Source organism: Talpa europaea, assembly GCF_964194135.1.
Source record: "Talpa europaea genome assembly, chromosome: 12".
Classification (NCBI taxonomy): Eukaryota; Metazoa; Chordata; class Mammalia; order Eulipotyphla; family Talpidae; genus Talpa; species Talpa europaea.
This window is the reverse complement of record NC_140079.1, coordinates 50,806,207-50,832,766: the sequence shown is the minus strand read 5'-3', so window position 1 is coordinate 50,832,766 and position 26,560 is coordinate 50,806,207. Positions and strand designations below refer to the sequence as shown.

The following is a 26,560-nucleotide window of genomic DNA, read 5'->3' as shown; positions in this document are numbered from 1 at the left end:
GGGGAGGCGCTCGTCTGCCGAGGGCGGAGGGCGGAGGGCGGCGGCAGCAGCAGCGCTGGCGCTGGGGACCGGCTCGGTGTCTTCGGGAGACAGTTGGGCGACGGCGGCCGCTAGCGCTACTCAGCAGCCCGCCCTCGGCACGGCTCGCAGCCCCCTCGCCGCCGGCGTCCGGCAATGTGTCCCACCGGCCGGGCGTAGCCGCTGCGCGTGCGCGGAACCGCGGGGCCATGAGCGGAGCCGGCGGACCGGGCTGCGGGTCCCCGGTGCCTCTGCGAGCGCCATGGAGCCTGCTGGCGGCGACGGCCGCGCTCTGCCTGGTGGCGGCCACGTCCGTGTGGACGGCGGGGGCCGCGGCCATGAGTAGGGAGGAGAAGCAGAAGCTTGGGTAAGGGTGCCGGGCCGCCCGGGGTGGGCTTCCTCGAGGGACCGGCCGCGGGCGGGGCGCCTGTCACTGCCACCCGGGCATGCTGGGGCCTGTCCGGGCGCGTTGGGACGGCGGTGGGCGCGCGCGGACCCCGGCGGGTGGACGTGGCCCGGGAGGGTGAGGGCTGCCTCCCGCCGTGCGCCGTCCGGGGCGGGGGGTGTCGCCCGGCCAGCGTGACCCGTGCGGGCGCCGTGGGGTTGGCCACCCGCGGGGGTCAGCGCGACCACCCGGTCAGGGGCCCGCCGGAGCCGGCAGCCCGCGGCGCTGCGCGCGAGCCCCGCGCGTGTGTGTGGTCGGGGACGGGGTTGGAGTGTCTTCCAGGGGAGCTCCCGCCTGGGAAAATGTTGCTGATCTCGCAGCAGTTAAGGACATAGTGTGTACACCTGTTACGGGAGACGGCGCGCATTGGAACTTGGACTTTACACCTGTTAGCGTTTTCTTGCTGTGCATTTTCATGGTGGAACCGTGTTGGATCATCAGCCGAAAGCTGTAATGAGAGTACCTGTTCATTTACTTGAAGTGATTTTATCCGTCTTTGAAGTTTATAAAACCAGCAGTTGTATTTACAGTGCCCCACACGTGAATCAGGAAAAATTCGAGACCCAGTCGTAGCAAATGGGCGAAAGGGCCCGAGGAGTTAATTCAATTCACTCGAGAGGAAGTGCAGATGGTCAATAAAAATGAAAAGCTGCCCAGCCTCCTAATTGTGAGAGATGGAGATCAAAAGGAGGAGATGGCTAGTTTGTGCCCTTAGATTAGTAGATACTGAACGCATGGATACAGTGTTGGGTAGTTCGGTGAGAAAAAACTTGGCGGATGTGTCAATTGCTATGACTTAGTAATGATATCTCCTGAAATTTAAATTGTGTGCACTGTTTGATTCATCATTCCCATTTCGGAGAAGCTACCATATAGTAGATGAAAGCACTATGTATGGATATAGAGATAGGTGTACAAGAATTTTGAAAGAATGCAAGTGTTTCTTGGAGCATCCACTTTCTGAAATAATTCAGATATTAAAGAGGAAGGAGATCTTGAAAGACTAGCATATATTAAGACAAAAAAATACAAGTTGCAAAATATGTATAATACCATCCGATTTTGCTTTCAACAGAAAAATTGTCTAAGCTCAGGAAAATATGGCAAGATGATTACCTCATGGGGTTGGGATGGAGGGTAGGTGGAATCATCAGGTTTTATTTGCTTCCTTGTTTAAGTTGTTGCAAGAGTCACATACTAGTTTGTAGGTAAAATAGCAATAAAAGTGACTTGATGAAAGAAAAATAACTTTCAAGTACCTTTTGTTTTCTTTCTGAATTTAATGTGTCACTGATAAATGTTTTACTGAGTACCCTACCCTGTTAACAGGAACTTTGCATATGTTCTCTTATCCGCTATTTCTTAATAAGGTGAATGTTATCCCCATTTTGTAGCTAAGAAAATTGCCACTCATGGTAGACTTATTCAGTCGTGTAGTTAGTAAATGGTGGAATCAGTATTGAGACTCAAGTCTGTGTGGCCTCAGAACCAATGGCCTCACTACCATACCATGTTGCATGGCTGTAAGACTTGAAAAGAAAAACTTTAGATCTCTTAACACTTACTTGACCACTGCCATCCTTTCTCCTCTTTATATTGAAAAGCCAACCAAGCTGGCTTGAATTTTTAACTCAAATATTAGGCATCTTATGAAAAATTTAGGTCTCTTATGAAGTGAAATTACAATTATTGAGGCTTGTTGATTTAGCTTGCCCTAAGACTACAGTAAGAGTCTAAAGCTATAACCCACAAATAACAATGATTTGACTGTTTTCTCCTCAGGGATTTTCAGGAAACTGAACTCTGACTTATTACTATCTACCTGTTTGATTTTTTTGAAAGCCCAAATAATGAATTATGATAAAAAGGAGAAAATGCCCCACCCCTTTCCCAAACCAATTAAAAGATAAAGCTCCATTGCTTGCAGTTGTTTTTTATTTACCTGATTATGTAGTCTTATTTTGTCTTTGTATTTCAAGTTATAGCAGAAGATTTTGTAATGTCTCTTCATTAAATGAAAATATACACCTAATTTCTATAGCTTGACAGGCAAAGTATTTTTATACAAGAACCGGGGTACAGGCCAGATGTGCGAGCAAGACAGAGCAGGAAACAAAACAGGCAGACCAACTGAAATACACTGCTGAAGGGAGCCATCGGTGAGGCAGGAGAGGTCTGCCCCTCCATGGTTGGCTGGGATCGAACTGGCACTGCAGAGGCTGCAGACAGCTTCACAGTGGCTGCACTCAACTACCTGTGCCACCAGAGAGGCCCACAGGCAAAGTTACTTTAAAATAAGTTGACTTGTGGACATTATTTTAAAATGAAGAGAGACACATACCTTTGAACTGTGGATCTGATTTCCAATACATTTTATCCAGTTGTTGACGTAAACCTTGTAGAAGCATTTTCTGTTTAATACAGTAATTCTGCCATTTTGTACTTAAATGCGACTTTGTTAGAATTTATATGTCTAAGGGAGAGTACAAAGTGGAGATATTAAATATCTCCACTTCAAAGTGTGTGTTGTGAAATTTGCTGATCATGTGCTGATCATGTGCTTCTGATCATGTGCTGCATGTAAATCATACAGCCATGATTTACTCAGACTCGAAAACTGAGAGCAAAGTTGGTTTAACAAGTTCAAGCTAATGTTATCTGTAATATACTGCCTAGGCACTACCATTACTAGTTACAGGAATTTCTACTTCTTGGTAATTTTGTATTAATTCCCTCTCAGGGGAAGGAAGAAATATTTCCATATTCCATTTATTGATACCAGTGCTTGAAAGGGAAATTTAAACTTTTTTTTTTAGCTAATTTGAGAGATCCTTATTATCTGCAATATAATAAATATTAAGAAGGATGCTGTAAGATACATAATTTTCTGAGATAACTTGATTTGTAGTCTGCCGTATTCTGTCATACATAAAAACACATAAAGATTTAATGTTTTAGCAAAGTGATTACATCGTGTTTTATTGATTACGTGCTCTTAACTGGTTGTTATTCATAAAAAGTTGTCAAGACTTAATATATTCAGTTCACAGGTTTGATTGTACTTGAATTTGCTGGTCATTATAACCACTATCTGGAAATTATTTCTTTTTTATTTGCTACCAGTATTATGCCAGTATTTAATCTATCATGATTACAGTTTTTAAAATGACAACTGCTATATAAGAGGAGCCAAAACTAAAACATAGCCAGCCATTTTCTTTAATACTTTAAGTCTTCACCTTAGGCAGTAGAACTTTGGGAATAATAGTAAGTTAATAAAAGATTATTAAACTATTTGGCCTTTGCTAATTATTATGAGATTTCACCTGGTCAAATCATAACACTGACTTACAGTTTTTCCTATAGCTCTCAACCCGCCAAACTTGAGAGTGTTTAATTGAAAGACTGATTCCTTTCTTTTTTTTTTTTTTTAAAGATTTATTTATTTATACAAGAACTGGGGTACAGGCCAGAAGCGCCGGAGGGTGAGAGAATTCACCAGAGATAGAGCAGGGAGCAGAACAGGCAGATGGACCAAAAGCACTGCTGAGGAGAGCAGTGTGTGAGACAGGAGAGGTCTGCTGCGCCACGTGGGTATCTCCCAGCTGGCGGGGAATCAAACCCGTGCTGCAGAGGCTGCAGACAGCTTCACAGTGCTGCACTCAACCCACTGTGCCACCAGGGAGGCCCCTGATTCCTTTCTTATTACTAAGATTCTGACTTAGTAAATCTGGTGTGGGGATCAGTAGACTTGATTTTAAATAATCATTTTGGGGATTTTGAAAAACAGGAGTTAACCAAAATAGACTTTTTTAAAAAAAAAAATTAGTCTCATTTTAGAGGTGAATATTATTTATTTGACTTTCTGTAATTTTTTTTATAAAGGAACAGAGTACATCATAAAATCATAAACAGTATCTTTTGAAAATGTGATTTTATTCAGTTTGAGAAGAAAGGCAGAAGGTTGTTTGATTATTGTTATTTTACATCAATATATACACCCACCAATCCCTCTTTATAGAATATATAGGATAAGCAGTAAATGGTACCATACTTTTTCTTCTGGAACTCTCTAGAGTTTTGTTAAATAATTTTATTAAGAAGTACTTATTGATAATTTTCAGCATCAATATTCTCTGCATGACCTGCATCGGTGATCAGTTTCCTAGGAGATATATATTATAAGGTTTGTTGTATATAAATTGCTAGCAATAGTAAAAGTTTGATCTGGCTCTGTGTGGTGACTGATGAAAGCTTGTTTACTAACAATGATGTATTTCCTAACCCGGTTTTTCCCCTTTCTAACTAAATTTTCTTTTGTTTTTTATTGGTTTATTTTTATGAAGGTGCATTAACTTTCTGAAAGACTTTAAATACAATATACTTAATTTTTTTTTTCCATTTCTGCTTTTTTTAAATTAGGAATCAAGTACTGGAAATGTTTGATCATGCATTTGGTAACTATATGGTAAGTAAAAAACTTATCTTTACATAATATTTATGTAAACTTAATATTAGGTGAAACAGTCAACTGAAAATTTTGAAACCTAGATTAATGGCACACTTTTAAAAAAAAGTGTAAACATAGGCTAACAGAATATTCTTGGTAATGGTTCTTTGGCAAACAGTGTATTGAATAGGTAAGAATAATTGAATTAAGTTATGAAACTTTGTGTTTGAACAATTTTTTTTGATTCTATTGACTGTGTTTATTGAGTGCTTCATATTGGTAGATACTGTGGATGTAAACATGAATAAGTTGTTCTCGTCGACCTTAAGAGAAATTATTCTAATTAAAAAAAAACACAACTTTATACACTATATGAAGAAAACCATTGCTTAAAAAAAAGCCAAATTATCACCTAGTCTCTGTTCAAAGTATGTATGCATAGAGGGCTTTGATTTGACTATGTTTTGCATTCTAGACGCTGTACCATATTGTTTTAAAATGTTCAGCTATTTAAAATAAAATAGCAGCTTCAGTTTTACAAAATGGATAGGCTCTGGAGATCTGTTGCACAATGCAGTATATTTAACACTACTGAACTTAAACATGGTAAATTTTATACTTTGTGGGTTTTTTTTTTTACCACAATTAAAAATTTTAAAACCTTAAAACAAAAATGAAACAATAAATTTTAGAGTTCAAGAGAAAATTTTACATGTACATTTATGTAATTATGAAAAGTTTAAATTCTGAACATTGCTTCTTAAGACTTTTCATACTTTAAAACATATTAGCAGCGTTTCTTTTATGATTAGGGATATGAAATGCAGTTGGAGAAATTTGGCAAAGAACCCGTATTAATTGATTCTGCTTTTAATGTTTTTCTACTGGTTATCTGAATCTATTTTTCACTATAAACCAAATATCTTCATCTATAAGGATTATCTAAGTATATGTACTTTTATGCATTTTTGTATTTCTGATTTTTGTGTTTTATACTTGATAGTCCTTATTTCTTTTCATAATGTATGTTTTCTAGGAGTATATGTTGAGTTCTTAATACATATTTTTGGAATATACTGGTAATGAAATTTGGGTATTTTAAACCATATTGAAAACGCAATTTTGAATTTATTTCTCAAAAGCACAGCCATTACCTTAATATTTCTTTCAACATCATTTATCCCTGGTTAATTGTTTTGAGCAAAGCATAGTTTAGCAAATCTAGGATGATGATTATGAGGTGACCAAGTGGAACCACATTACACCGTCAAACCTCAGCCATTTCATAAGTATATAATTTTGGTTACATGTTGAAAAAATGTGAAGAGCTGGATCAGTTCATTATATCTCACTGAAAAGAATGCTCTCTTTGTAAAGTACAGCATCTTTACTATCTTGTCCCTTATTAGGTAAACAGCAATAAATTCTATCAATACATTTTCCCTACAACATACTGCATTTAATAAATGGGTTTGTGACAAAGCAGTTTGTTGAAGACCACCTTCAGAGGACTTCCTGGTTTGGTTCCTTTTCTCTAGACTCTAACTGGATAACATTGCTATAGCTACTTACCTAAAAGATCTGAAAGGGATTTCGACCTCAAAGACTGAACTGGAATTAACATCCACCAATTTTCCAGTGGAGCCACTCCTATCTGCATATTTTTAAATGTTCAGTAATTTTACAATGTAAGTGTCTGGCAGTATACTTGTGTTATATTCAGTTCATGTGAGGTTTGAACCCAAGATTTAGTCCAGAATTTACACTTCCTCTTTCCGGTTCTCAAAATGAAACAATTCTAAAATACTAAGTAGAGACCAGGTGCCCCCTGTGTTGGTTATTTGAAGTCAGTTGAAAAGTTTTTCTATTTGCTATTCTCACACACACTGTTAGCTTGCTGCAGAATAGAAGTATATAGGTTTAGGAATTAGATGGGTTTGAATTCAAACCCTGTCTCAGCTGTGTACTAACCTGAACCCTAGACAAATCACATAACCCCTCGAGCAATGTCTCTTCCTATGTAATATTTGATAATTTTAAGAGTCTCATGCTCTGCCGACTTAGCTAGCTGGGTGGCTTATGTCAATTTTAAAGGGTTATCGCTTTCTATAAGATTTTTGAGAATGGGGCCATTTCCTTTAATTTTCAAAGAATTAGTCTTTCATATGTTCTGTGCCTAGCATATAAATGCTTATTAAATGTTATTTTTTGTGTTACAATAAGAAAGTTATCTCATCTTCCTAAGCCTGTTACTTCATCTCTTTAAAATGGTTGTCTGTCTCACAATGTCATGGTTATATAATTCGAGTGCTTAGTACTAGTGTCTGGCAAATAGGAAACACTATATAAAAATTCACTTCTACTGTTACTATCACTACCACTATCTTTGTTCATTCTTTACCTGAGATTGAAATTGCCCTCTAAAATCTCTCTAGGCTTTAACTCAGAACTCTTTCCCGGCATTCACACACATCTCCCTTTACACACACACACATCCTCTCCTTTTTTCATCTCCCAGTTCTCTTACGCTGTTTTTCAATAGCAATGCCCTGACAGCTTTAGGTAGATTTCTACATCTCTGCCATCCCTTGGATTTTATATCCAGGAATTTTCTCGGTTGTTGGTGTTAAGTATCAACATTTTAACGAATATGACAAATCTCTACCCCCAATCAGATAGCAGTTTATCTACAGTGAATTGCACAGATGGCTTTCTCTTTTCCCCCAAATAGCATGAAATTTGATGTTTGTTTTGGCAATTCTTATGTGACCTTATTTAACCCTAGACTACTCAGGGCTTCTGTTACCATGTTTTGAGTATTTGTGCTGAGTTCTGTTTGTGGATTAATTTAGATGAGAAAATAACAAAATTTAGGACACCAAATGCAGAGCCATTTTTGATTTGAGGTCTCTGATCTGATCTTTGTTTTTCTGACAACTTTAGACTACTCAGCTAAACTATTAGAAACAAAAGCTGTACTTTGGAAGATGCCTTAAGACTGCAAATAAATCTTAAAAGAGTTGAGCATAATTTCCCTTTACTAGTGGAATTAGTAACTACCTTTCATCTTCATTTCTTGAGAGCACAGTTCTAAGAAATAGTAGATTAGTCTAATTATTCAAGCCAAAGGAACTGTTTTAACTTGTAACTTCCTTGTGGAGTTCTAGATTGGTATAAGTTTTCTTAGAATTACTTCCCCCTTGCCAGTCTTTGTGGCAAAATATACATGACATGAAATTGAGCGTTTTTAAGTACGCTGTTCTCTGGTATGAAGTACATTCATGCTATTGCACAGCCATCACCACCATTCATTCCCATAACTTTTTCATATTCCCCATTTGAAATTCTGTACCTCATGTTTCTTTTCTATAGTTTGTTCATCAATAAGAATAGTTCTATAAACAAAATAGTTTAGAAGCGGTATTAATAACTGGGAGAGAGGGAGTTGATTTATGTCTTCATTTGTGGCATTGTTCCTTAACCTCTACTTTGAGAACATCCTAAAACTACCAAAATGATAAGAAAATTCTGTAATATCTTATAATGTTTTATTGTAATCACTGATATTTTATATAGCATTTTAGCTTTCTGTTTAATTAGGTATAATTTGCAAGAAAAAATCTTCAATTTCAAGTGCACAATTGAGTTTTGATAAGTGTAATATAGACATTTAACTATCACCACAATTATAACATAGAACATTTCCATCATCCCAAAGAGCTTCCTAATGCACTGTTGTAGTCAATTCATTCTCTCTACCTTCAACCTCTCGCAACCATTGCGTTGTGCTTTTTGTCACTATACTTTGTCCTTTTCTAGGATTTCATGTAAGTGGCATCATTTTGATTTATCAATAGGTTCTTTCATTTAGACTGATGCTTTTGAGATATATCCATGTTTTGGGGCATATTGTAGTTCCTGTTTGTTACTCAGTAGCATTCCATTAATTTGATAGAGCACAATTTGTTATCCATTCACCATCTATTAAATATTTGTCTTGTTTCTTGTCTTTAACTGCTATTAATAAGACTGCTGAATGCAAGTTTTTATGTGGACATACATTTTCATATATTTCACACGTAAGAGTGGGATTGCTGGGTTATATGGGAAGAGTATGTTTATAAGAAACTGGCCAAACTTTTCTGAAATGGCTGTGACATTTTGCATTCCCCACCAGCAACCTATGAGAGTTTCAGTTATCCCATATCCTCTCTAATACTTGATATTTTCAGTCTTACTGATTTTAACCATTTTAGTAGGTGTATAATGATATTTCATTGTGCTTTTAATTTGATTTTTCTGATGACTAATGATGTTGAAAATCTTTCCGTGTGCTTAGTACAGCTTTTTAATTTGGTGAAACGTCTGTTCAGATCTCTTGCCCATTTTTAAAGCAAGTCATTTGTCCTGTTAGCACCTACTAATAATAAGAGTTACATGGTATGGATATCAGTCCTTTATCACTTACATGTTTTGCAGATATTTTCTCACAGTCTGTGCTTTGACTTCTAATTTTAACAGTGTCTTTTGAAATGCACTTTTTAAATTGTTATCAAGTACAATGTAGCCTTTTTTCCTTTCATAATTCTTTTATATCCTACCTAAAAAATAATTACCTAGCCCGGGATCGCAAAGATTTTCTTTTTGCCATCTAGGTGTTTTATAATTTTAGCTTGTTCAGTTAGGTCTGTGACTCACCTTGAGTTAATTTTTGTGTATAACATGAGGTAAAGATTGATACATGTAGTTTCTTCTATGTGCATATTTGATTCTTTCAGCACCATTTTTGAAAAGAATATTATTTCCCCACTGAATTACTTTGGCACTTGTGGAAAAAAATCAGTTAGCCATTATGAATGGGTCTACTTCTAGACTGTATTTTTTTTCCAATTGGTCTAAATATCTTGGTCTGTATACCAATATCATACCACCTTCATTGTGTGTTATTAAGTCCTAAAATCAGGCAGCTTTGTTGTTTCAGCTTTGTTCATTTTCAGAGTCTTTTTGAGTATTCTGGGTTCTTTGTTGAGCTATCATGGGATTGTGTTGAATCTATAATTTGGGGAGATTGACCTCTTAAGACTATTGGGTCTTCTAATCCATGAACATGGAGTCTTTGCCCTTTATTTAAATCTCATTTAATGTCAGTATTGTTTCATATTTTTCAGTGTATGGGTTTTGAACATCTTTTGTTACATTTATTCATAAATATTTCCTGGTTTTGATGCTGTTATAAATTGTTTTTCAAATTTTGATTTACAGTTGTCCATTGATGTTATTTGGGAATATAATAACTTTATGTCTGTTGATCTTATATCCTGCCATCTTGCTAAAATCACATTTCTACTAGCTTTTTGGAGGGTAGGTTCCTTAGAATTTTCCACATGTTCAATCATGTCATCTACAAACAGACTTACTTCTTCCTTTCCAATCTGAATGCCGTTTATTCTTACTACAGTCATTAGGATTTCTTGCTTATGTTGAAAAGAAGTGGTGAGATCCCTGCCTTGTTTCTACTCTTAGGGCGAAAGCAATTAAGTTTTAACTTACTAGAATGTTAGTTGTTGGTTTTTCATAGATGCTCCCTAACAGCTTGAATAAATTCCTTATACTTCTAGTTTGCTGGCAGTTTTCATCATTACAGTATACTGAAATTTATCAGGTATTTTTTCTGCATCTATTGACATTTAAAAGACCTACTAGTGGCAGGCTTTCTTTCATTATAACATTATTATTTATTTCATACAAAATGAAGTAAGTTCAATTAATTTTATTGTTGCTCAAAAAGCCCAAATTAGGGTATCTTGAAGAATTTTTGAATTGTTTGTTCTCTTTTAATTTGGGGTAAAAATTTAAAGTATGCTAACATTCTACTCTGCGGTGACTTCATTTAAAATCTGTGAGACAGCTGCGATTATGTTACTTGGTTCTCCCGTGAGAAATACTTCATAAAATATGCTACCTTAGAGGAGAATAAATGCTCAGTGTAGGAAGCTCTGATTCTAAAAGTTTAATAGTTTAGGTAAGTGGAATCTTTAAAAGATGGTTTGATGGGTATAAATATTGAACAGAAAAATTTGACTTGGAGTGAAAAGAGGATGATGAGTAATCGTGGGCGGTCAGCACAGTTGACCCTTGAACAGCAGGAGTGAGAATGGTGCAGGTCCACTTACATGTACATTTTCTTCTAAACAGATAATGTAAACTTTTGGCTTCAGTAATACAGTATAATAGTGTATTTTCTCTCCTTAAGATTTTCTTCAATTTACTTCATTGTAAAAATACAATATATAATATATATAGTATGCAAATATGTGCCAGTAGACTGCTTATATTATCAATAAGATTTCCAGTCAGTAGCGGACTTTTTTTTAGTAGTTAAATTTGAGGGAATCTAAAGTTACAAGTGGATTTTCAGCTGTGCTGGGGGCAGTCTTCTTTAACTCCCTAGTCCTCCAAGGATCAGCTGTAATTAGCATATGCTTATCAGTATGTGATAAGAGTGTTTGTATTTGTTTTGTTTATTTTAGGAATGGATATCTGCTTCAAGGAAAGAGGTGTTTAACAATAAGGATCTGGATTAAGAATTTCAAAAGAACATATATACTTTATTGGAAATGAAATTTGACAGCTCTAATAACTCTTATAAATAATGCTTTTGTTTTATTGTTTTTGGTGAAATGAAGTCTCTTCCCTATGTTCAGTTTTGGAATTGGTTTTACTAAGTCACTCTTGATTCTCCTTTGACTCGAGTATCTGAGAGCAGAGTTAGATCACGTCAACACTCTAGTAAACTTAGAGTTGCCTGTGGGCTGTCAACTACGTTTGTTTTTTTGTTTTTGCCCTTGCTTTTAGGTGGATACATGAGCAACTTTATTTTTTTGTAGGACTCTTTTATCACTTAAGCTTTTATTTCTGTGTGATCATTACTCAGTGTATTTTGTGGCTTTGAGTCATAGTGGTATGAATTACTTATTCCTAGTTTTGGCTACACTTTATAAAGAGGAAGTATTATTGTATCTCAGATAACCAGGATGTTTGAAGCCTAATACCAGGTCTGGCTGTTTATTTGCCACGTATGCATTGCTCTGGATTTATGCAAACCAACTGTAGTTCACTTGTGGTTAACCCTGAAAAAAGACTGTGGTTTTGTTTTTATCCATAAGTTGAAACAAAGGGACAAAGTAATTTTACTCCTGATTCAAAACTCCCTTAGATTTGATTATTCTGGTTTGCATTTGCTATTAATATTTTTCTTCTCTGGGTAAACTTAGGGTTTGGTTTTATATTTAATTTCAGACAGAGATGTTGGTGTAAATATGTGTTTTGGAAAACCTTAAAAATATTCTAATCTTTCTAAGGAACTCATTACAACCAAATTAATATTTGAATGATTGCTTACAAAAATATCTTCCAAAATACATCTGCAAGTGTAAAAAATACTACTTTTCTTGTGTTTCTTTTAAGTGTTGTTTATGTATTAAATATGTAACAAAGCAATAAAAATAGTGTGCATTCTGGAAAATCACAGTTCTATTGGAATTAATACAGAAAAAGTATTTAGGAATATGACAAGTAAGACACATGTAAAAGTAATTAGGAGTTTATACTAACATTTACATACAATATTAAAATTACAAAATATTGGGTTTAAATTTTAGTAGCTGCACTTGGATTCTAATTATAATCAAAAACATTTGTTGCCTTGGAACCCTTTCCTCAGGAAATGAATCATCATAGACTAGTGAACTTTTCAAATTACCTGAAGGGTTGCAGCCTTCGATATTTTTCATATTTTTTAGCCTACTATAATTTTTTTTTTAATCTGCCATTTTGTTGATTATGTGTTTAGTTTTCCTTCCCTCTTTTTCTGCTGTTGTGAATTTAGAATCTAGATCACTGCATTTAGTAAGAAGCAGTAGAATAGATTTGTATATAACATTGGCAATATTTTTGCTGAACTTCAAGAATTAAGAGTCACTTGAGCACACAAGTATAGGCAAGAACCAGTTCCTACTCAAGATGTGAAAAATGAGAGTAGTCTTAGAAATTTTTCCACCCAATACTCAGTGAATACAAGAATGCAATGGAACAGTACTTCAGATTTCTGAAGCAAAGAAAAAAATACCTCAACTATTTCATAACCATTTAAATTGTTTTTCAAGTAATAGACTAGCGACAACCTAACCCAGGAATACCAGAGTAATAACAATGCAGATGACAGTGTTTTAAAATAACAGTAAAAATGTTGTGTGTTGCCTCCATTTAAGAATTCTGATACTAGCAACTGTGGGAATCATGATTCTAGACCAGAATATGAATGTTATAAACCTTTTAAAATTTGTCCATACATTGAAGACTCTTTTTGATGGTTATAAATGTACAGAGAAATGTTTAAAATAGCAAAACTAATATATACTGTAATTCAAAATATTAGAGGCTTTGAATTAAAGTATTATTTCTCTGGGGAAAAAAGGCATTGAGAGAAATTTGAACAGTGCTTGCCTGGCTTGCTTTCATCATATTGTATAACTTAATATTGAACAGACATCTTTTCTATACTTTGTTGTACTGTCACACTCCTTTCAAAGTTTGGATCAGCTTTAGCTATTTTAGCCTTCGCACTCCATGTCATGAGATATCTCTGGGATTTCCTTTTAATGGGAATATTTTTATGAGTCTCATTTCCACTGTGACATCTTCATCCTTTCTCTCACAACCTCTTTCTCCATCCTTGATAACGTGACGTTCACTAAGTTCCTCTGACTTTATAAAGTCTTGGGTCTCAAGTGGCATTGTGTCAGCATTCCATGGTAATCTATTCTCTGACCCATTTATGTTCAATTCTAGTTTTACTTTCAATGTTACCACTTTTCATTTCTTTGGTGAACTTTCATCCTGTTAACTGATCTTCTCTTTTGATTATCTCTTTATAAAACTATCAAACTGTCAGTGGGATTATCACTAGGTGACAAGGAGGCAACACAACTACATTTGCTATGTGTACACTCAAAATACATACACAGTGATCAATCACTGACAGACTCTCAAAGATGTGATTGATCACTGTTACTTACATAGCGATTTGTGTGTTAAGAATCAGCACCAAAGTTTGGATTTTAGGCAATTACTTATAGTTAATACACAGTGATAACTGAATTTGAACCATGTTGCTGAGGTTTGTTTAACTTAATAGTGAATCTTGCATATAGTGTGACCATGCAAAGTGAGAACTGCTTATAATAACATAATTGACAAAATCCTAACAGGAATTTCCTGAATAGGGAGAAGTATAGTATTTCAATTATTGACAGGAGTCTACAGATATTGGTTAAAGTTGTAATATGTAAATGCAATGATTCTGACCTCTACACTTTTCTCATAATCACTTTTTATTAATTTTAGAAAACTCTTTTAGGGGTTCTCACCTAGTAAAAAAAATACAAAGTTCATTGGATCTTTCTTGTTTCTCTCCTTTTCTGTTAAGACCTGCAGCCAGTAAATGGAGAAGTTCCAGTTCAGTTTCTATGAAGCAACTATCTGACTTAAGGAACCTACCCATGACTTAGGCCATGTATGTAGGGCCAGCAGCTTCAACTGACATCACTTAGGGTATTAGAATAACTCCCTCTAAAAACTGTCTTTATTTCTAATGCCCATGTTGTAGGCAGTATAGCTTCATAGTCTACATTCCATTGTTCATTTTGATACTTGAAGTTTTCTTGTTCTCCAACTCAGCAATTTTTTAAAAATTTAATTCAGTATTTCTATGTGTTTGTAGTGGATAGAAGATTCTTGCATGTACTTCATTATCATCTAGACTAGGAGTGCTCTCATGTCATTCTTAAAAATAAAAATCCCACTCAATAGTAAATCAAAAAAGTAAATAGTAAACTAGGTTTACAAATAAACCTAATAAGAAATATTATTGAATATTGAGACCTACAGGAGGAAACTGAAGTCATAAAAGAGGATATGAATTAACACTGATGTTTTGTATTCCAAGATGGAAAGATTCAGTTGGTAAAGATAGGAGTTAATCTCTAATTAGACTCTTGCAATTAAATTTTTAATGATATTTTAAGGAAATTTTAAAGTTATCCACAAGAGTAAATTTGAAAAAAGTAATGAAGAAAATTATGAAGAAAAATAATTAGGGGGAGAGAATTGCTGTACTAAAGTGGCAAGGCCTGTTGTAACAATAAAGTAGTTAATATAATGATATTGGAGTAGGAAATATATCTGGTAGAACTAAGACGACTTTAGAATAAAATAGAGACAATGGAAATGTATGTGTAGGTAATTTTGAATAATGTATTTCAAACAGTTGGGAAAGGTGGATTGTTTAAAAAGTGGTATTTAGAAAATTGACTGTTGTGGGGTGAGATCGTTTCATCCCTGTTTCACATCATAAAAATAGATTGCAGATATAGGCTCAAGATAGTCTTAAGCATGCCTGAGATCCAGAAACTATAAAGGAAGAGACTGTTTTAACTTCATAGTTAAAACAAAGTAAATAGCACCATAAAGTTAAAAGCCAAATAAAGACAGGACAGTAATATTGACTGTATATCACAAATATAACATGTAAGGCCAGTAATGTATTGGCCAATAAGAAAACAACAGAAAATAGACAAAAGATATAAACAGATATTTCACAAAATTAATAGTAATGGTTTGTATAAAAAAGGTTTATCCTTATTGATAAACTTGACGTAACATTTTATTCAGGAGATTGGTAAAATATATACCACTGAGAATGTAAACTGAAAGTCTTCAGTTTGGTAGTAGCTATCAAAAATGAAATATTCATACCTTTGACCCATTAGGTCTATTTTTAGGAATTTAAATTATAGAAAATATAAGTATATGTACAAAAGATATAGTATATAGATGTTTGTTGTAGTATTGTTTACTTAATAAGAAATCAGTATCAGTCTATATGTTATTAGAGGAATAAGTAAATAAATGTTAGCATACCCATACTTTGGAATGCTGTGAGGAGCAGTTATTGTTAGGGTATGTATGACTTTGGAGTCAGATTGCATGGGTTTGAATTCAGAATCCAACATCTACTAGTTGCATGATCTAGGCTTACTAAGCTTATCTGCATCTCAGTTTTCTCATCTGTAAAATGGAGATAATTGAATCTACTCTATAGGGTTGTGTGATAAATAAATTAATTAATGTGAAAAGGCTAGTGCTTAGGACATAAGTATCGATTAATTTACTATTAGATAATTTTAAGTTATCACTTTATTATTAAAAAGTTATTAAAAAAGAATAAAAAACGTTCTAACTCCACTGTAATATAAGCTTCTAGAGCAGTATATGTATGACATGAGTCATCTGTAAGTAGATTTTTTTTCAAGGATATATATGTGTGTGTGTGTGTGTGTGTGTGTATGTATTTGAACACAGGTGAATAATTCTGGAATATGAATACCAGTCTTAACAGAAGCACCTCTGGGAGTGGAAAGCTAGCAGATTTTCAGTGTCTTAAAGGAGTATTTTCTTACATATTTTTTCAAGAACATACTGTATAATTAAACATTTTTTAAAAGATTCCATAGACTGTCAGAATAGTAGAACTTGTGGCTAACCTTTCTATTTTATTTTTTTAAAACGAAGCTTTATTTTTTAAATGATGTGTGCTTTCTGTTATTTTTCTTTGTGACTCATTAAAGTATTTCTTACAGGAACATGCTTACCCAGCTGATGAACTCATGCCTTTAACCTGTAGAGGTCGCGTTAGAGGTCAGGAGCCAAGTCGGGGTGACGTTGATGATGCGTTGGGAAAGTGAGTATTAATACCGGGAGCATAGCATCCCAACGTTCTCAAGTCTTACACTTCTTAGAGGCAGTTTACTATCATAATTCTGAGGTTTAGTTAAATTTCAGTAACTGCTTTAGGTATTAAATTAACCTCCTTTATTCCCTTCTGTTATATTTTGTAAAAATCGATCAGTTTATCGCTTAGATCAGTAAAAGTTGAATGAGTTGTTTCTTAAATTGCATGCAACTTAAGAAATGTATCTAAAATCTTTAATACATTATATCATGCTGATGCTTTAATATTATTTACTTTTAAATGAACTAATGAATGTTTCTGTTCATCTTGAAAGATATGTGAATATGCTGAGAATAAATGTAATGTTAAGACTGGTGCTAATCATTGTAGGTGACATTGTACTATAGATATACATAAGTATTAGTCAGCTTATATATTTATGGCTAAATAAAATATTTAGAATTCTCATGTTTTGTGTCTTGTTATGCTTTTTTCTTAGATTTTCCCTAACACTGATTGATTCTTTGGACACTCTTGTGGTAGGTTTGATTCTTCTTGAATTTATTTATTTTATAAATTTCATGATATGTTCACTCAAGTGTTATCCGTATCATTGTTATACAGTAAGTCTGAAGTAAAAGCCTTTAGAATTTAAGACATTTTGATCTTTGCTTTTAAATAAATTGTTGACATTATTGAATGTCAAGTAAATGTCAGTTTACACAATGGTATCTTACTTAGGAAAACTTTTCCTTCCCCCTTGATCATGGAGGTTGATGCTATTGGAAAAAATAATTTAGAAAATACCATTGTTATTCTTGTTTCAAAATGATATGCCAAAGTGACACTGAAATTGTTAAATTAGATTCTTGTTTATATACATATGTGTGTGTATGTATATAAACAAATTACTTTTTTACCAGCACTAATTTTTAGCAGCATATGATCACTTTAGTATCTCCTTTTCAACCTTATGGGATCCAAAATCATTTTAATTAATGTTAGTTGGGACATTTTGTGATGGCAGAGGGGAAAGATTGAGTTCCAGATGTCATAATTTCTAAAACAATATTTTTCTAATTTTATAATCTTAGTATACTTCTTTACTCTTTATATAGAGTAGGCCTGTTTCAGGATTTTCCTTAAGGCATAATTCTCAACTTTGAGTTAGTATCTCAAGTACCAGTTAACATTAAAAAAAAATCTTTGGTATGTCTGAAATGTTTCAGAAATAGGCTTTTCTGTATTCTTCTTTCAATGGGCAATTTTTGTTTCTTTTTTGGCCAGAGATAATTAACTATACCAACACCTAAGGAAGATTGCCTGTGCAGTTTTAAGTTTCTCTCTCTCTTTCCCCCTCTCTCTCTCCCTCCCTCCCTCCCCTCTCTTACTATATTATTATTTAGTTGTTCTAAAATATGGCTGGGCATTATTTATTTTTCTACAGCTTCTTTTTGTTTATAAAATGCAGGTGTATTTGAGACAACCTTTTTATTAAAAAGTCCAGAGTTGTTTAGACCTCTGTAGCTGGGTCAGGGTTTTGAAAGTTGTGACTTCATTTCTCAAAGAGTAAAGAAAGTGTGGACTATATTTTAATGACTAAAAATGAGAGAGAATGTTATATGCCTTATTTTTGCTTTAGTGGTCTAGGATTCTGTTAAAAACGGGGAAGAGAAAAAGATAAAATCTTCTGGGATACACAAATTCCACTCTGGGAGAAACTAATGGTGTATTTATTTTTAACTGTAGCTGGGTTATGCATAAGTCTATCTTGATAAGGGGAAGTAAGCACGGAACCTTAGTTGGATATTAGGAAAGAGCACATGTGGCTGTAAATTTCTCAGTTATCTTGGTTTTACCCTTCCATATAGCAGGTTCCCTATCATCTCTCTGTAAGCCCCTGGTTGATTTTCATGAGCCTGGACCTCAGGTAGCATATGTGTTTTTAAGATATTCATTAGAATAGTGGAAAAGCTTAATATTTATTAAACTTCCAGAGGACCCTGGTGTATGCTAAAGTCTGAGAAACATACAATGATGCAGTGCTTCTTAAACTTCACTATTCTATAGTTCACTTAGGGATCTTGACTAAAATGTACATTCTGATATGGTAGACCTAAGGTTGGAACTAAAAGTCTGTATTTCTGATAAACTGCCACATGGTGGCGCTGCTTCTGGTCAGCTGACCCCACTCAGTCAGGTGCTCTGGTCCTTGTTGCAGGAGAGACAAGAAGGAATCATTACATTGATATGTGTGAACTTTTTAAATTTCAGTTTTCCAAGTGTGAATGATTTAAGTAACTTAAGATGAGGCCTGAATTCACCCTTTGCTCTCAACTAGGAGCTTAAGTAACTCATTAATGTTGCTGTTGGAATGACTTTTTAGTTGATTAGGGAAAAGAATTCTCTTCCCACATTTACTGTCCTTTGAAACTAATAGCTTTGCTACTATTATTGATTGTTTTGATTTTGGAGAGAAGAAAAAAATCTACTTTTCCCGTAGAAAAGCATTTCAGACCTTGAGGAGACATGTGGGAGGAAAAATCTCACAAGTTAGAATTCTGAGTTCAAAAAGAAGTAATTCACAGGAGATAGAAGAATGAAATTAGCAAAATGGTATTAAAAAGCATATGTGTACAGACACAGGCAACAGAGCTCTGCTTCATCCTGAAAGTGCTGGGAGGGTTGTGTGCGTCTGCATTTGTTGCTGCAGACTTGATGTAGACTTTGAGATTGAGAAGGGAAAGCAGTCTATTTACATTTGGGTTTCATAGTATATTTTACTCAAAACTTATCATAAATTTTACTTTTTCTTAAGTTGTAATCAATATTCATATTGAATGTTTTTTATATATATTTTTTTAATAGAGGCATGCTTTATTTATTTATTTGTTTGTTTGTTTGTTTGTTTTGTTTATACATGCACTGGGTACAGTCAGAAGCGCGGGAGGGTGAGAGAATTCACCAGAGCCAGAGCGGGGAGCAGAGCAGGCAGAAGGACCGAAGTACACTGCTGAGGGGAGCAGCGGGCGGCAGGAGAGGTCTGCGCGCCATGTGGGACCCTCCTCCGGTGGCCGGGGAGCAGCCGGGGTATCGAACCGGCGCCGCAGACGCTGCGGGCAGCTTCGCCAGCTTCACAACCCAGCGCTCAACCGCTGCGCCACTGGGGAGGCCCCATATTGAATGTTTTATACCTAAAGTAGAATTTTCGGTGAAAGTACCAAGTCAGTTAAGAAAGCACTGCAAAATATCAGACAAAACGATAAGGCAGTGATATAAAGAAAAACTACTTTTAACGATCGAGGATTTATGTAACATGCAATTGTGCGACCTTAATTTAGACTGAACGATCAAAGCAATCTGGGTAATACAGTGCCACTTTATGAGCTCATTGCAATAGTATGGGTTTCTAGACCCTAATGGTAATAATAATGATGATAGTGATGATGTCCAGCACTTGTTGAGCCAATAATTTACTGAAAGTACTTTATATACCTTACCTAATTTAAGAAAACAAGCCTGTGAGAATAGGTATTTTCTGGTTTTGTAGGTGAAGAAACAGGCTCAGAGTTGAAAATGACTGGATTATACAGCTAGTGAATGAAATAATGTGAATTCAAATCAGGACTTGATGTTGACCACAAAAATTAGGGGCCTAGGCATCCATGGGGGAAGCTGGCAGGTGGTATGTGGTTTAAAATCAGGCTGTCATCCCCTGAAGAGTAAGCAACTTTTAAAGTCATTTTTGGTGAATAGGGTGGTTTTTTGTTTTGTTTTGACTTAGAAACCAAATTCCAGTAGAACTCACCTCATGTCACTGTAGGTCATGCACTATATATTGAGAAACCAGTTAAAGGGTTTGATGATGGTTGTTTGAAAGTCCTAGTGGAATTTCACCATGTTTAAAAAAGAAGTATATAAGTTGTATAAAGTTACCTTATAATCAGGCACTTAATGTTTTTCGGCTTTAGGTATCACATTTTAATAATATGTTTCAGGGGAATATTTGGCTTGTTACTTTTTATAGCATTTAAGTATATTAATTTGCTTTTAGTGACTCATATAGGTATTTTTCTTTAACTTAGTGGAAAATAACTTTTTTTTATAATTTTCTTTGTCTAGGTCTTAAATAAAACTAAAGAATTTGAAGATGCAGTGAGGAAAGTTTTAAGAGATGTAAATTTAGATAATGATGTAGTCGTATCAGTCTTTGAAACAAACATCAGAGTTCTTGGGTAAGTATGTAAGACTAAAACTATAATTTTAACAAGAGAAAAGCTTAGGGTCAGTATACTGTTTATTTCTTGATGGTAATAAAGGAAGGAATTTCTTATGTTTAAAAGATAAAAGATGGGATATTATGAAACACAGAGGCTGTGGGATGACCTTGCCTTGTATCAGTCACAGAGAGCAACAGTCTTTGGAAATAGGTGCAGACTCAAATCAAAGGTATGTTGTTATAAAAAGGATGTGGGCAGAACATTTGCATACCAGCAATATCACAGGTTTTTCACTAGCTTACATAGTTTGTCAGCCTCTTCAAGACAGATGAAACTGAACTTACAGATTCACCTCTCAACTAAACAGTTTGAAATGTTATTGGAACACTTAGAAATGCAGAATGACAGGATTTATTACTTCAAGTTTCATCATTGTTAACTTGTTCTTTGTTTTGTTTTTTTTTAAAGGTTTATTTTTATTTATGCATGCATGCAAGAATGGGGGTGTAGGCCAGTAGTGTAGGGGTTGAGGGGCTTCACCAGAGACAGTGGGGAGCATAACAGGCAGATCTACTGAAATACACTGCTGATGGGAGAAACGGGTGAGATGGGAGAGGTCTGCTGTGCCATGTGGGTCAGCTCCTTGGCTTGGGGTTGAATTGGTGCTGCAGTGGCTGCGGACTGCTTGATGGTGCTGAGACTTGACCTCTTGTGCCACCAGGGAGGCCCCCTCATTATTCCCCTCATTATTAACTTTTTCTCTTTCGTGATTGTTTTCATGTTATTGTAACTCATTTCATTTTGTCAAAGTATGTCTTTCAGTTAAATTTAAGAAATAGTTATATACCTTTTCAGAGTTTATTAATCTATATTTAATACAGAGTGGGAAGTTTTTTTTAATGTCACACTGCTAAAGATTTCATTATGGTATAATTAAATTTAAAATTAGTTAAAATATAAATTTATAAAATTGTTAAAATTGATATAATTTGTAGGATGTTCTTTATTTTAAGGCAACTTAAGGTACCTAAAAGGGCCGAACACTTTACAACAGACAGAATATTTGAGCTTTTTTAAATACTGGCTATGTAGTTATATTGGTTTGTATTGACATAAAATGAATAGCAGAGTTAAGTAAAGAATTAAGTTCTTTTGTAGTCTTTCCTTTTGTGTGCTAAATTGTTGGTAACAAGATACCCATATTTATTTAGGTAGTGAATTTAAAATTTCTGTAAGATGTGGATGATATTTCATCTCTGTGATTGTAGGGGTCTCTTGGGTGGACACTCGTTGGCAATCATGCTGAAAGAAAAAGGCGAGTACATGCAGTGGTACAATGATGAGCTTCTCCAAATGGCAAAGCAGTTGGGTTACAAACTTTTACCAGCTTTCAATACTACCAGTGGCCTTCCTTATCCAAGAGTAAGTATCTTTAACAATATGGCAGTCATTTATACTTCCTTTGCTGTTTTTTTTTTTTTAAAAGGAATGTCTGTAATCATAGCCATTGTTCCTCACTTGCTTTGAGGCTAGAAAAAATTGTTTCCCAGTTCTTTAACAAATTTATATTGACATTTCAGTTAGTTTGCACTTGAGTAGGGTGATAATTTAGATTAGTTTAGGCCTTTTATGTCACACTGTGTAACAGGTTAGATTAGAAGTAGTTAGAGTAGATGTTAACTCTCTGGCGAAGAAGATAGTAAGAGAACACAGGACAGAAAAGTTGAACTGGTGAAAATGAGGATGTTCAGAGACAATAAATACTATAAAGTTATATATGGTATTATATAATCTTAAAGAGAGCTTCTAAAAGAGATGGTCTAGTAAGCATTGGGAGAATTAGGTGCAAACAGAGTCTTGAAGGATGTAATGTGGCAAGTAAAGGGGAAAGAAGTGTTCATTGTAGGCGACAAGTATGGGACCATTCATTCTGAGATTTCTCTCTGCTCTGTTAGAAGTTAAAGATCGTTGGCAACAGAGTCAATTGAGAGAGTTTGTGTTTTTCTTCCCAAGAAAATTTTATGTGTAAGGCTGAGAAGGGAAAGCCATTGAAAATGGAAAAGAACCCTTTATCCTGATTTATTTCGTTCTTTACTAACACTGTTAATTCTTAGCCTCTTTCTAAGTCAGTCATTAACAACCTCTGTTAACTTTACGCTAGTTGAAATCAGTGTGATTTTATTCCTGTTTTTGTAAATACCTATCAACTCTTTTCTCTCATTTATGCTTCAGAGCATTTGAAAAATTAATCTTACTAAAACATAATTCTGTTAAATTACCCTCAGATGTTTTAGTGACTGTCCCTGTTGTACTGAATGTCCTTTAACTTTTCAGAATTTTTTATGCATTGGTGATAGATTTCCTTTCTGATCACTGTTCATTTCTTTCAGCCAAAATGTGTGTTCCCAAAACACCTGTGTTTTTTTTTTCCATTTCTGTGCCTTTAGGCCTGCCATTTCTGTAACCTGGAATAACTTCTCTACAAATACACATCAAATAAGATTCATTTTCTCCATCAGAACATCTGTGAATAGAGAGACAGCCTGATATACAGCAGTGCTTTTCAAACTAGAGGTCATAGCTCATTGATTTATGCATTGATTTAGTCAGTTGTGATGAGTATCTTTTTTAATGAAACAAACTAATATTAAATCCTATTTAAATTTCTAGTTTTTAACATTTTGAATAGCTTTCCTGTGAACATTCTTTTTATTTCTTTCTCAGGATAAATTACTGGAAGAGGAAAAAGTCTCAGAGTAGGAAATGGTTTTTAAGACTTTGGGTACTTTATTGCCCCCTTCCTCTCCAGAAAGTTTGGATAAAAGTTCACAGTTCTGTGTCATTCAATTGTTGCCAGCACGGTGCTACTTTTGCCAGTTTAATGAGGGAAAAAAAGGAATTGTGTTTTAATTTTAGTATCTTTACTTATTAGTATGGTTAAATTTGTTGGTGGTTCAGTTTATCCTTAGCATATTAAAATCATAAAGTTATTCTAAAAAATCTGGACATTTATTTAAATGCATTTACTTTTAATATTTTTAGTTTTGTTATAAATGGAGATGTTGAAGTCTGAGGAATGTGGCATTTCTTCACTTTAGCCATAACGTGAGCAGGGAAAGAATTGAAACAGAAGATAACTGAGCATTATAGTAAAACAAAGGAAACTTAAATACTATTATCCTCTGAGTGTCAAGATTTAAAATTTTTTCTTATAAGAGGACTGCAAGTAGACAATAACTGCCTTGCTATCCTTCCCTATACACATTTAGTAAATGCTACTTTTATCCATAAAAATTTGCTCAAACCAGCCTCTCACAGGCTTTCTTAATTGATAGTATTTGCATTGATAATTTTTTTTAAAAGATTTATTTATTTATACAAGCACTGGGTACAGTCAGAAGCATGGAAGGGTGAGAGAATTCACCAGAGCCAGAGCAGGGAGCAGAACAGGCAGACTGACGAAGTACACTGCTGAGGGGAGCAGTAGGTAGCAGGAGAGGTCTGCCCACCACATGGGACCCTCGCCCAGTCTGGCCGGGGATGGAACCGGCGCTGCAGAGGCTGCAGGCAGCTTCGCAACCCAGCGCTCAACTGCTGCGCCACCGGGGAGGCCCTGCATTGATAATTTTTAACTCAAAAGAACTTGCTAGACAAATATGCTAATATAATAGTTAATGGTCATTTTTAAAACACATGTAACTCCTAGAGTTAGTCCACACTTAATGCCATTTCCTCAAAGTTAATTCAAAACACTTTGCCAGCTTTTCATTAAAGACCTCTTTGCTAAGTTTATATAGATTATTCATAAAATACAAGATTAATAGGATTTTTGTTATGACTTGTACGCATTTTATGGATTTTCCTGTGTAGCAAATAATAGTGTAGATAAATTTAGCATAGGGAATTAAAACTTTTACCTTTTAGTAATAACGGGGTCCTTTTTGATTAAAATGTAATGAGTTCTGTGACAAAGATGCTTTCAGGAGTGGGGATAGAGGCAGAAAGACTTTTTGGAAGAGGTAGCATTTGGGATGGATCTTGAAAGATAAACAGAGATGTGTTCCAATAAATCATGAAAAAGAAAGGAGAATCACTGTGACCTTGGAGTTATCTACAGTAAAGCCTTAAAGCTTAGGGGTTGACACTATGGAGAGCTGTGTGGCGATTTCTTGACCTACTAGACATAGAGCTTCCATATGATCCAGCAATTCCACTCCTAGGTATTTACCCAAAGGACACAGATACATCAATTCCAAAGAGCACCTGCACCCCTATGTTTATAGCAGCACTGTTTACAATAGCTAAGCTTTGGAAACAACCCAAATGCCCAAAAATAGATGACTGGATCAAGAAGATGTGGTACATATACACCATGGAATATTACTCAGCATTCAAAAAAGATAAACACATGCAATTTGCAGCAACATGGATGGAGCTGGAAGGGATCATGCTCAGCGAAATAAGCCAGAAAGAAAAAGAAAAATACCGGATGGTCTCACTCATAGCAGGAATGTAGGAAACTTAAATAAGGGACCAGGAAAAAGAATAACTATAAGAAAGAAAATATCAAAATCAACAAACAACTATGAACCAGAGACACTCTATGGGGGGTAGGGGAGTGGGGAAAGGAGGACTTGGGGTCAAAATAAGGGGGTTGTACTTGTATGGGGAATATAAAAATAAAATTTTAATTAAAAAAAAAAGTTTAGGGGTTGATTTTACTGTGAATGTGAAATTCAGTTGACTCTGTCAGTGAAATTCTGTATAATGGAAAGATTTGTTCACTTTACTACAGTTGACTTTCCACAATAAAGAAAATCAATTCCTAGTACCTGTGAGGCTTCACTCCCATAGAAGAAGTGCTGTAAAGCATGCAGATTGTACCAGAGGAGAAGCCATAGGGCAATGAAGATTGTACGGTGAATGAATCTGAACAATTAAAAAGAGAGAAAGGTTCTTTTAAAAAATTTCTTTGTGACTTCGGAACACAGGACCAGGAGGAATCAGGTTCCAAATTCCTTCCAAATATAAAACCTTTGTTATACCGTGGTCCCTTTTTTGTCTTAAGCCTATCAAATGAACAGTGCAATTTGCTTCTTGTTTCTAACTTCCACATGAATAAATGCATACTACCAGCAGTGCCCCCTGTACCCAAGTCATTTGGGGCCTAGTCTAGAGGACTGGAATCTCTTAAATCAGCATACCCATATGCAAAAAAGGGCATACCCTTGCTTGTTTTGTGGAAATGGCCCACACTGCCCCCTGGGGGCAGAATTGTATTTTGAGTTTGCATTTGGAAATTGTTTAATATTATCCTTAGCATACAAGATTGAAATGATACAGTACTACAGATATTTGTGTTAAGAAATAATACTTTTGCATCATTTTGTAGCAGTCATCTTGGAACAGTAAAGACTAATTTAATGTAAAGAACTAATGATTCAAAGTGTTTCCTTTATTTTCTTTCTTTATTATTTTATATATTTTTTACATCATTTTTCATTTTTGCGCAATATATGCATTTTCATCTTGGTTATATTCCCCATACAATTCCTACCCCCCTTATTTTGACTCTGATTCCCCCCCCCCAACCCCCGTAGTGTGTCTCTGGTTTATAGTTGCTTGTTGATTTTGAT

The 26,560-nt window shown here is 35.2% G+C and overlaps 1 protein-coding gene across 4 annotated transcripts in view; it reads left to right on the top strand.

Annotated features, from left to right (window-relative positions):
- Window positions 1-227: 227 nt before the first annotated feature.
- Window positions 228-26,560, top strand: part of EDEM3 (ER degradation enhancing alpha-mannosidase like protein 3) — a gene marked incomplete at both ends in the record, with an annotated part of 61,144 nt that continues 34,811 nt past the window's right edge. For all 4 annotated transcript variants that reach the window (XM_084250847.1, XM_084250846.1, XM_084250845.1 and 1 more), the window contains 6 exons: window positions 228-385; window positions 4,886-4,931; window positions 16,613-16,713; window positions 17,204-17,243; window positions 20,827-20,939; window positions 22,193-22,346. In XM_084250847.1, coding sequence (XP_084106973.1) covers window positions 228-385; window positions 4,886-4,931; window positions 16,613-16,713; window positions 17,204-17,243; window positions 20,827-20,939; window positions 22,193-22,346 — 612 coding nt within the window. The remainder of the gene's footprint in view (window positions 386-4,885; window positions 4,932-16,612; window positions 16,714-17,203; window positions 17,244-20,826; window positions 20,940-22,192; window positions 22,347-26,560) is intronic.